This window comes from Gadus macrocephalus, chromosome 20 (genome assembly GCF_031168955.1).
Source record: "Gadus macrocephalus chromosome 20, ASM3116895v1".
Classification (NCBI taxonomy): domain Eukaryota; kingdom Metazoa; phylum Chordata; class Actinopteri; order Gadiformes; family Gadidae; genus Gadus; species Gadus macrocephalus.
Window position 1 is genome coordinate 5,217,955 of NC_082401.1, and position 11,811 is coordinate 5,229,765.

At 45.9% G+C, this 11,811-nt stretch overlaps 1 protein-coding gene across 2 annotated transcripts in view; it reads right to left on the reverse strand.

The window, feature by feature from the left end:
* The window catches only part of sctr (secretin receptor), a 31,262-nt gene that overhangs the window by 16,059 nt on the left and 3,392 nt on the right, over positions 1 to 11,811 (reverse strand). For both annotated transcript variants that reach the window (XM_060039738.1, XM_060039739.1), the window contains exons 3-4: positions 8,356 to 8,451; positions 3,677 to 3,777 (exon numbers count right to left, since the gene is read on the reverse strand). In XM_060039738.1, coding sequence (XP_059895721.1) covers positions 3,677 to 3,777; positions 8,356 to 8,451 — 197 coding nt within the window. The remainder of the gene's footprint in view (positions 1 to 3,676; positions 3,778 to 8,355; positions 8,452 to 11,811) is intronic.

Here is an 11,811-nt window from a genome sequence, read left to right on the forward strand (position 1 = left end):
CCTCAGACCTCTCCATGCGTGTCTCCTGCAACCAAAGAAATAGACAGCCTGGGCAGAAACGTGTTTCAAAGAACACAGCGTGACGACCAAGTTGGCCTGTCCATCGAAGATGTGTTGTTTCTTGACCTCATGGATAAGGAAGTCTACATGAACAACGCAAACTGCTGGGTAGCACCGCTGCCATTCAGGCCAAATAGGCCGCGTCTGCCCAACAACAGAAAGCATGCTGTCAACCGTCTCGCCTCCCTCCTTCGCATGCTGGTGAAGAAAAGTGCCATGAAAGAACACTTCTTCAACTTCATGCAAGCCATGTTTGACGCAGACCAAGCAGAGCCTGCTCCAGAGCTGAGGCCTCAACAAGAGTGCTGGTACCTAGCAATATTCAGTGTTTATCACCCACAGAAAAAGGACCAGATACGGGTAGTGTTTGATTCCAGTGCGAAGCACGAAGGTACCTCCCTCAATGACGTCCTTCTCAGTGGGCCTGACATGAACAACACCTTACTGGGGGTCCTGATGCGCTTCCGCAGAGAGCCTGTAGCAGTAACAACCGATGTGCAACAGATGTTCTACTGCTTCATTGTCCAGAAAGAGTGAGAGAGAAAGAGATTTTTGTGGTTTGAAGATAACAACCCAACCACACACATCACTGAGTACCGGATGAAGGTACATGTTTTCGGCAACTCTCCTTCCCCTGCGGTAGCCATCTACAGCCCGAGAAAAGCATCCCTGCATGGAGAAAAGGAACACGGCAGCGAAGCCAGACAGTTTGTCATGAGAAAATGTTGATGATGGGCTATCCTCATTCCCCACTGACGAAAAGGCCATTGCCGTCCTGCAAAGTACAAAATAAATGTTAGCAGAGTCAAGCATTAAGCTACACAAAATAGCCTCTAACAGCCGCACTGTGATGGATGCCTTTCCGCCTGAGGAGCGGGCCAAAAACTTAGTGGATCTGGAGCTAACTGCTGACCCCTTGCCACTGCAGCGCAGCTTGGGACTCACCTGGAACTTGCAGTCAGACACATTCACTTTCCGCGTATCCAGAGAGAAGAAGACATTTACTAGAAGGGGAATCCTGTCTACTGCAAATGGGCTTTATGACCCCCTGGGCTACGTGGCACCTGTCACAATTCAAGGAAAGGCCTTAGTCAGGGAGCTGTCTGCCGAACAAGCTGAATGGGATGCTCCCCTGCCAGCGCTAAAAGAGAAACAGTGGAAAATGTGGACCGACTCACTCCGTGAGCTTGAGCAGCTTCAGATTGAAAGAACCTATGTGCCTGTTTCTTTGTGCTCCACCAAACATAGAGAACTCTGTGTCTTCTCTGATGCTTCCACTATGGCCATATCAGCAGTGGCCTATCTTAAAGCAACAGATGGAAATGGACAAACTCACATTGGATTCGTCATGGGCAAGTCAAAGCTGGCACCTCATCCTCCACACACTGTACCACGGCTCGAACTTTGTGGTGCTGTCTTGGCTGTTGAAATGGCGGAGTTAATCACAGAAGAACTCGACACAGACATCCACAAGGTCACATTCTACACAGACAGCCGAATCGTATTGGGCTACATCAACAACGATAACAGACGATTTTATGTATGTGTAACCAACAGAGTCACTCGCATCAGGAAGTCCACAAGCCCTGAACAGTGGCACTTTGTCAGCACTGAATACAACCCTGCAGACCATGGAACTCGTTCACTGCCAGCAGCCATGTTGAAAGACACAAACTGGCTCAAAGGTCCAGCTTTCTTAGCCAAAGACACCCCACAGCCAGAGGCATTAGAGCTAATTGACCCTGAAGCGGACATAGACATACGTCCACAGGTCCAAGCCTTCATAACCAAGGCCTTTGAATGTCAGCTGGGGTCAAACCGATTTGAACGCTTCTCCAGCTGGAAGTCACTCAGTCGAGCCGTTACCAAGCTCATACACAAGGCCAGGTCCTACACAAAGGACTCAATCAACAATACGAATGAGATGACACAAGCAAAACTAATAATCATCAGAAATGCTCAACACGATGTGTTTGCTGAGGAGATGAAATGCCTTTCCAGAGGTGAAGTTGTCCCAAAGTCCAGTCTTCTGAGGAAACTGAGGGACTTTCAATCACTTGACCCAGGCCCCAAATGTACAAATGTAGGTGTTGATGTGTTCGGTCCATGGACCATAAGCACAAGGCGCACGCGAGGTGGCATAGCAGAAAATAAACTTTACTTGTCATCTTTACTTGCATGGTCACAAGAGCAGTACATATCGAAGTGCTAGAGTCTCTGTCCTCCTCAAGCTTTGTTAATGCACTAAGGAGATTCACAGCTGTCCGTGGCCCTGTCCGCCGGTTCCGTTCTGACAGAGGAACAAACTTCATAGGCGCATGCAAGGAACTGCAGATCAAATCTGGTGACCATGAACTGACTACTTACCTTGAAGACCAAAGCAGCACCTGGACCTTTAACCCTCCACACTCTTCCCATATGGGTGGAGTGTGGGAACGGATGATAGGCATTGCCCGCAGAATACTGGATGCACTGCTTTTAAAGACAAACACTGCCCGTCTGTCTCATGAAGTTTTGGTCACACTCATGTCTGAAGTCATGGCCATTATGAACGGCAGACCCCTTGTTCCAGTGTCATCTGATCCAGACATGCCTACAGTCCTTACACCTGCCATGCTGCTAACACAGAAAGTCAACCCAGTGCTGCCACCCACTGGAGAGTACGACCTTAAAGACTTATACATCAAGCAGTGGAAGCAGGTACAGGCGTTGGCCGACGCATTCTGGAAACGCTGGCGTCAAGAGTACTTGGTGTCACTCCAGCCAAGGAGAAAGTGGCACATAGACAAGCCAAACCTGAGCGAAGGAGATGTTGTGCTGCTCAAGGATGCACAGGGCAAGAGGAATGAATGGCCTGTCGGAGTGGTGTTGAATGCCATTCCCAGCAAAGACTCTAAAGTTTGCAAAGTAGATGTGAGGGTGGTCAGACAGGGTACTCAACGGGTATATTCTAGACCAGTCTCTGAAGTTGTTCTACTTGTAAAAGGGGAATAGTGTCATAACGCATTATAACAAGCGGGGAGTGTGCTGTTCTGATGTTTATTTGGTGAAAGGGAGACCCCTAGTGGTCAACTTTTAACGCAATGTTTTTGTACTAGCAGTCTTGCCGTAGTTCGACGATGCATGGTGAAGCAACAGTCACGTATTTTTCTCTTTTGTATTGGTTGGCCAGAAAACACGTTTGCCTGTAAGTACATGTCATACAGTTATCTTGACATGTAATTAAGTTTGTTCAGAATGTATACTTTGATCCTTTATGCGAATCGCGAGCATCTTAATGTAATTTCCAATAGACGTTAGCCCTAAGCTAACGCATGTGTTAATGTTTGTTATGAAACGTTTTAAACAGACAATATATGAATATTGTTCTTGAACAACGTCTGTATGAGATACTGAAAGATGTATTTTGTATCTGTCCAGTTTTACAGTGCTTCCTAAGTAAAGTTTGGAAAGGAAACAAGCTGCTTCATTCCTTATGAGGGAAAACTGTTAGCTATCTGCCGAGCTGATGTACCAGGCTAGTTCGTGCCACACACACAAAGAAGCGGGGGCAGAATAGTAGTATTAGTAGAAACAGTAGTAGTTAAAGCGGTTGTAGGAGTAGAATGCGGCTCACCTCGATAGAGAAGCTTCCATTGAAGCCGTAGTCACACGCTATCTCGTGGGGGGGGTAGGATTCACTCCAGCCGGACTCCGTACAGTTCTTATAAACTCTCCCTGAGAGAGAGACATGGAGAGAGAGCAAAAGAGAGACAGCAAGACACAAACATACACACTCATACACACACACACACACACACACACACACACACACACACACACACACACACACACACACACACACACACACACACACACACCCAGACACACACACGCACACACAGACATGCTTTCAGTAAACAAACCACCAACATGCCGTGTATCCCGGATAAAGATACTACTAATGGAGCATGAATCTACAGCTACACCAATGGCAGAGATTAGGTTGACTTTAACTAAAGCCAGGCATTACTAGTTGAGCATAGGAATAACAGTTGGTCTGTAACACTAGAGTAGGCATTGCTCATCAATCACAGTATTCAAGTGTTACTGAGCCATAGGCATCGACTGTCAAACAGAGAAATACCGATATTACAGTGGGACTGAGCCTGTATAAACTAAAAAGCCAGTATAAACAAAGTATTACAGTGAGATTGATACGCTAGAGCTAGACAATACTAAGTGATCAGAGTAATAGTGATATACAACGGGACTGAGTCAGGCATTAGTAATCAAACACAGTTAAAGGGGTAGTTCAGAATTTTGGACATAGGGCCTGATTCCCAAGTTAGCAATGGTGTTCTTTATCATTGGAGACCGTTTTCAACACATTTCATTCAGTCCTTCTAGTTGCAGAGTTCGCTCATGCTAGGCTAGCGCACAGCAACGGGCAATACTAGCCTGCTAATAAAACAGTCTTACCCACCACCCACTCCACAGTACACCCGAGGTAAATCAATTATAACGCCAGACCATAGATGTAAATGTCTGTGTTGACAGAATAATGTTAGAAATAAAACTAACCTTGCATCGCATGAATCATCGCATTTTGAGGGACTACTTTCTCAGCAGCAGCGGAATTTAATCTAATGCCGCTTTTCCACCGCACATGTAGCTCGACTCGACACGACACGACTCGACACGACTCGACACGGTAGCAGCGCGGGTCCTTATTTCCACCGCAAATAGTACCTCCGGGACGTGGGCGGGGTCGGCTGCGCGAAAGGGCCGTGACGTAATTTTGTACGCGACGCAAACAACACCTACGTAACCCACACATGGACAGAACCCACATAACAACAATGGAGAACATCGATGCAATGGTATTCGTGTTCGTATTATTAGCTGACATGTTGAAGAAGTGGAATATGTTAGCTGCGGCGCTGCTATGGCTGTTACCAGCATGGTAACACACTCTCTGGCCAATCAGTGGCCGGCCGTCTGCCGACGTCACCTTTTAGCATCGGCTCAGCTCGCTTGGAACCTAGAGCGAGGCGGTACTAGAAAAAGCAGCCACTTCAGGTACCAGATACCATGTTTTCGCGGTGGAAACGCAAAAAATGCGAGCTGAGTCGAGTCGTGTCGAGCTGGTACCATGCAGTGGAAAAGCGGCATAAGTAGCCTATCAGTCAGCCGCTGCGGTAGCCTACTACTAGGCTATTTTTTTCACAAAATTCTGATTTCCGATTTAAATTTAAATTTCCTTTTATTATTTTGATTTCCCCCCTTGGGGTTTAAGTGCATTGAAGAACAACTAGCCAAAAAGGCGTTATGGCAGGCCCTGCCGTTGTAAACAGTGTAACATGTAACATAACATAAAATGTAAAAAATATAAAATATAAAATAAAATATTTCTGTAAACCTAAAATATTAATAATGATCAGAGGTAGTTCTGATAAAGTACCAACATAACATTCAAATTAAATCAGTGCATGAGAGCATAAGTTGATTTTTTAAGTTTGAACATGCGCTTCTTTAAACATTTTTAGCCAGGAGGACAAGCCTGTCTACGACCTCTGGCTTTAGAAAATGCCCGGTGGCATGTAACAATGCACCCCATACACTGAAAACCCTCTTTGAGGGTGCACTTGTTGCTGGGATTGAGAGGTATTCTTTTGCCAGGCCACTTAGCCTAGGAAAATTCGGTTGGTGGCGCTTCCACCCCTCAAGAGGATTGGTGTCTGGGTCTACGTCAGGGGTCAATAAGTAGGATTTCAGCTCAGTCTCTATCTTTTCTTCCTCTGACTGGTTGGGAGATGACACTGCATTTTGAAGAAGGCTGCTAAAGTTGTCTTCTTCTTGGGTGGAGGCTGTGCATCTTCTTGGCGCACCTGTAGAGCCGTGCAAGGCTGCTGTGGTGTACAGTTGTTGGCAGGAGACATCAGCTCAGCAACAGCTCTTTTTTTGACCTGTTCCACATTGTCTGGGTCAATGTAGGTGTGCGGAACCTTGGGTCAACCAGTGAGCACAGTGTCCAAGATTTAATCTTTTGCAGGGTCGCTGTATTTGTCGTCACGGTACTGCATGATATTTCCTTTTATTGTTTTCGTGAGCTCTGTGTCTTCCTCTGGCTGTAGGAGACTGGTTTGGAACAGATGGACCACTGGTTTAATGTAGGAAACACTGGCATAAGACTCCCCGGAGAGTGCATCAGTGAATTCTTGGAGGGATTTAACTGTTTTATTTATCGACTCCAACACATCCAGATCTTGCCAAGTGGGCACAAGATGGCGACTTTTCTTGTCCGAACCCAGGACACGGACTAGAGCCTTCTCTTGTTCGAGAAATCTCTCTATCATTCTTTGGCGTGAACCCCATCTGGTCGGGGACTCTTATCAGCTGATGAGTGGGTAGACCAAGCTCTGCCTGTACTTCAGTCGTCTCTTCTTTTTTTCCAGCTGTAAGAAAAGGCAGAGACAGCCTTTTTGCATACCACGATAGCACGAACTAACCACTGCATTCACAAACTTGTTGTCTTGCTACAATTTCTGAAAAGTATGAATGTACTTGCACAAAGGGCGCACACACACACACACACACACACACACACACACACACACACACACACACACACACACACACACACACACACAGCATGTACAACATTTTGTCAAAATATTGGCTTGATATAATGTATTAATTACATGATGCATTAATTGTCTTGAGAATGGAAAAAATATCACTGGATTCGTAGCCATTATTTAAACTTACCGATAGCATTGTGCAATCTGTGTCCAAAGCACTGGAGGTTGGGCCACGCATTGTCCTTCAGAGCTTTGATCATGTTGCTGCCGCTATCAGTAGTCATGCAAATGAGTCGGTTTTCAACAAGGTACCATGAATTTAGGGCATCTCTTAGCCCCTGGGCTATTATCTCACCTGTGTGGTCCTCTGGAAAGTATGCCGTTTGAAGGCAGACGCTTCGCAGAGTCCAATTGTTATTGATATAGTGCACAGTAGCATAGTCCGACTTCACCATAAATCTGTGGTGGCAGAATAAAAGGACACCTCTTCCAACTCCTTTGCGATCCGTTGCCTCATGGTATTACGTATGTATATAGTTGGGGCAAGGCAACGTCTGAGAATTTTTTTTTTAGCATATTGATGAAGCCTGGCTTTTCCACTGCATACATTGGGACCATATCCTTTGCTATATACGTAGCGATCGCATCAGTTTTGGCTTTTCAGCGGGGAAAATTAAATTCCTATGGGATGCAGTTGGCAAAGGTTTGTGTGACGGTGGTCTGTATTTTAGTGGCTGTGCGTGTGGTGCTTGTGGTGCCGCGGTCTCTCTCATTCCGCTGCGCGCAACATTTCTCACCTACGGCGGGATGTTTTTGCCTGAGGTGCTGCAGTAAATTCGTCATACTGCTGCCTTTGCTAGCAATAGACTTCGAACAGACTTTGCAGCAGGGTGCAGGCTGGTCTAAATCTGACCTCGCGAACGCAAACCAATTTCAAATAACGGATGACACTGTGCCTTTCTTAGGAACATATTCTTCCCGGCTCGCTGCCATGTTTGTGTATCACTTTGGTAAATGCACTCTGTGCGGGGGGAGGGCTGAGCCCATTCCGAACTACGGGAGAGGGAAGCGCTGGCGGATGTTGAAGAGAAAACCAATTTTCATTTAAACAAGTCGAGGTGAGCTACACACTCAATCGATAAAATCTGTTTATCGCCCAGCCCTACCAACTACCAGGAATATATAACACTGCTGCTGAGACACAGCAAGTCCCTCAAAATGTAATGCAATGCAAGGTTGGTTTTATTTCTAACATTATTCTATCAACACAGACATTTACATCTATAGTCTGGCGTTATAATTGATTTGCCTTGGGTGTACTGTGGAGTGGGTAAGACAGTTTTATTATCAGGCTAGTATTGCCCGTTGCCATGCGTTAGCCTAGCACGAGCGAACTCTGCAACTAGAATGACTGAATGAAATGTGTTAAACTGTCTCCAATGATAAAGAACACCAAGGCTAACTTGGGAATCAGGACCTATGTCCAAAATTCCAAATTTTGCCCTACCGCTCAGCTTTCCCCATGTTGAAACTTTCGGCGGTAGCCGCCACTTTGAAAACGCCTGGCCCTTCACACTAGTGAAGGGCCAGGCGCAGAACCCTCCGGCAGCGAGGCGGTTATAAGGGCTGTTGCCGCTTGGCGATGTGCAAGCACCTTTACAGTGGGACTGAAACACTAGCCACCAGACATTATGTAGAGCTTGTATAAAGGTGTGACAGCTCCTTGACTGACCTGTGGTTTGCAGGAAGGTTGGGCAGGGGACAGACACCACCTCCCCCTCCACCGCATGGGGCCAGCAGCTCACATCGTCCCAGAGGCCCCTGCACTCTGGGGAGACAAAAAAACTCCATCAGAACAGCAACACACACACCCTCACTTAGACTTCAGTTACACTCATAGACAATTTATTGTATTTTGTAACCGCTACGCCCATTAAAAACCGCTGATACTTTAAATGGTTAGTTCAGGATTTGGGATTTTCTGCCTTTTGTGATGTCCCCGGAGTTAGACAAGAGCAGTAAGACCGCCCGTCTGTTGATTGGTTTGAGGGATCCCCCTGGACGTATCCACTACCAGTTAGCATTAGCACTGTCAGGGCATTAACTCCAAAAATCAATAAAGCCTCACGATTATTCAAACAATAATCTATTAATGTGTGCCAATCTAGAACAAAAAACATTAAAAAGGCTATTTCGAAAACTGAATACAGTTATTTAAAAAAATTACTACAGCATCATCTGGTCCCTGTGTCCCTGAGTGCTTGAGTTGTGTTGTTTCGTGGTGCCGGTTTCTCGATGCACAGCCAAGCAGAAGACCAAAGGGTGACTCGGAATGTAATACTGCTGCATTAGTTGCTTAACTGCTTCAGCTAGATCCTTGTTTTTGGAATTTGCCTTTTAACGTAGTTGAATACAGATATACATACAGTACATAGGTTTATTAAGGTTAGAATTGTCTGGGAGCTGTATTAAGTTGAGTTGTGGAGCTAATGCTCTTGCGCCAGAGACCTCACATCAGCGCACCAATGCTACAGCGGGAGTCATAGTCGCCGTGGTGCAGTGAAGTCTGCACACAGCCATGTCATGTTCATATATCCGCCACATTGACTGGCCTCCTAACAAAGTTATACAACTAAACAGGGGAGCTGTGGTTCATTTAAGTTCTAAACAGCTTTCAAGGTGTTTTTGTTACTCAATGTAGATCCAAAGCCCTGTATGTAGTGCTTTTTATGCAGAAAACTGCAGCCCCTCTTTTATTCTCCTCTTTTATTCTCCTCATTCTCTAAGGAGAATGAAATATATAGTGGTGAAGTTTACGCCGCACAGCTATAAGCCTTAAACATGATGCTGTGATGTGTCCATTTATGGCTGGAAATCCTCTCATTATTAATCCTCCACTCCTCTGTCTCCTCCACGTTTTAGACGGACATCTCCCTTTGGCCTCAGAACGGGCCTAGGGCTTGGTGGCCAAACTAGAAACCCAAGATTACTGGGGCCAGGTCGAGGTCGCCCTCCTGATGGTAGGATCACAGATAGGCCCAAAGAATAAACAGACTATCCATTGCCTGAACTGCTGCACTGACAGGAGCACAGCTAGCCACCTTGCTCATGCTTACTCACACTCAACATCCACCAAGTCACCTTGTGGGAAAGACTCTGTTCCCACTCTGGCCAGCTCAAGGTGTTTTTGGGCACAAGGTTGGTGGAGATCCAGGAACTGATAAGACACATTGAAAAACTAAAAACTGGCACTATGTGGATTTGCTAGAAACCCAGTTGAAGACATTGCGCCGGGTAAGAAGTTGTCTGACCTTTGTCTGCAGAGCCGCTGGTACCAAGACGCCGACTCCTCAACGGCAGAGGAGCCTAGTGCCCAGATACTCCATCAGCCTTTCACCTTAACAGTGAAGAGTTGATAAAAGCAACACTCTTACTGCTTACTCATGACTACAGATGCCAAACCAACAGCCATCAATTCTAGATCCCACACATCACGGGTACGTTGTACAAAAAGCAGGCTGCACGCCAGTAGGCCACCACCAACGGCTGACTATCAGGAAGCCGAGACGAGCACCTACAGCAGGTATGGAAGGACTGATTTGTCCCGAAGATCACCTGAATGACATCAAGCAATTTGAGTTTAGCAGTCTCCTACGGACTGGCATACGAGTTTGACAGAGCCACACGGCTTATCCGCATAGGAGGACGGCAACGTCGCAGTTACTAGCTAGAGCTTGAGTAAATACATCCTGTGCTGTTGGATCCACAGCACCCTATCACTCAGCGGATAAGTTGAGTGATAACCAATTCTAGCAACAAATCAAGTCCTGAAGGATATTTGCTCCTCCCCCCTTGATCCATCCTACGTTTAATCCTCCCATCATATGTTCAATTCAACATCTTTAAATTTCCGGTTATCCTGAAACTGAAGCAGTAAATCAGTGGCTGCTTTACAACCGTGTGACCTTTGCTGCGACCAGACAAGAGACTTTATCACTTCAGTTCAGTTCAGCTCTTTTAGGTAGCGCCTGTGCTGTGCCGTCACTTATAGAAGCTGCGCGCAAACATTAGATTGATGTGAGCGGTGAGGAAAAGGAAGCTAGCTATGCTTTCCACCACTTGGGGCCTTCACTGTTCCAAACTGCAGGAAGTAGTTACAGAACCCAGGACCCCAGCGGGTAGTCGCAGAAGCCCGCAGGAAATACTGGATCCTGCATGGTAGGGAAGCAGTTTGCTGGGCCAAAGGGAGTGCATTAACTGCTGTAAATGGTTCCAAAAATGGCAGTCCTGGCCAAGCCAGAGTCTGCCTCCACAAAGAAAACCTTATACTCCTCAGGTAGACTGCTTCAGCCCAGGTGACGATGGGTCATCGTAGACAGCCAAGGTGGGGCATAATATTCAAATGCATGATCCGGCAGGTGCATATCGACCTCCTGCCTTTGACAGACATGGACTCCTTCATAATAGCGCTGCACAGATTTGTTGCATGGAGGAAGAAACTCTTGGAACAGCTGTCAGATCAGTGCACTCATTTCCGAGGCAGGGAACTCAAGTTGAGAGAAGCCGTCCCTGCCCTACAGCCCGAGCTCATGGATCAACTGTAGAGGCAGGGGGAAGGCGGAACGCGTTACCTGACGCAAGGTCCCCAAGCAAACCTTGGACCCAAAACAGTCACAGAAGAAGTACTACTGATGGTTCTAGTTGAAATCCAGGGGATACTAAACATTAGTTTTGTTTTGACACCGAGTTCTGCATTTAGAAGATGTATCTATGTTTCAAGTCACAAAGGCATATTAGTTAGGATCCGAAATATAAGTTACTAAATGTAGGCTATGAGTAATCCTATTAAGCTAATTAATATATACCAAGCTGAGTAGATATTACTGCACAGACAGGACAGCTGTAGTGTTGGTTTGAGTGGTTTCACAAGGAAAGGTCTACATTGTTTAGTCTGAGATAAGTTACGGTAAAATAACTTTGAACCCCCATGTCATAAACCTTTTCAAACATGGAATTCCTCTTTGGCGTACAAATTTAAAAAAAGAATAATCAAAAAGTTGACAGTTAGTCTTATAGGCTATATTGTAACATTTGAGACACATGTTTCAGGTACAAGACATAAATTGTATTATAATTGAAAAAACCAACAATAACAGATTAATTAAGCAGAGAACTTCCATGTGTGTTT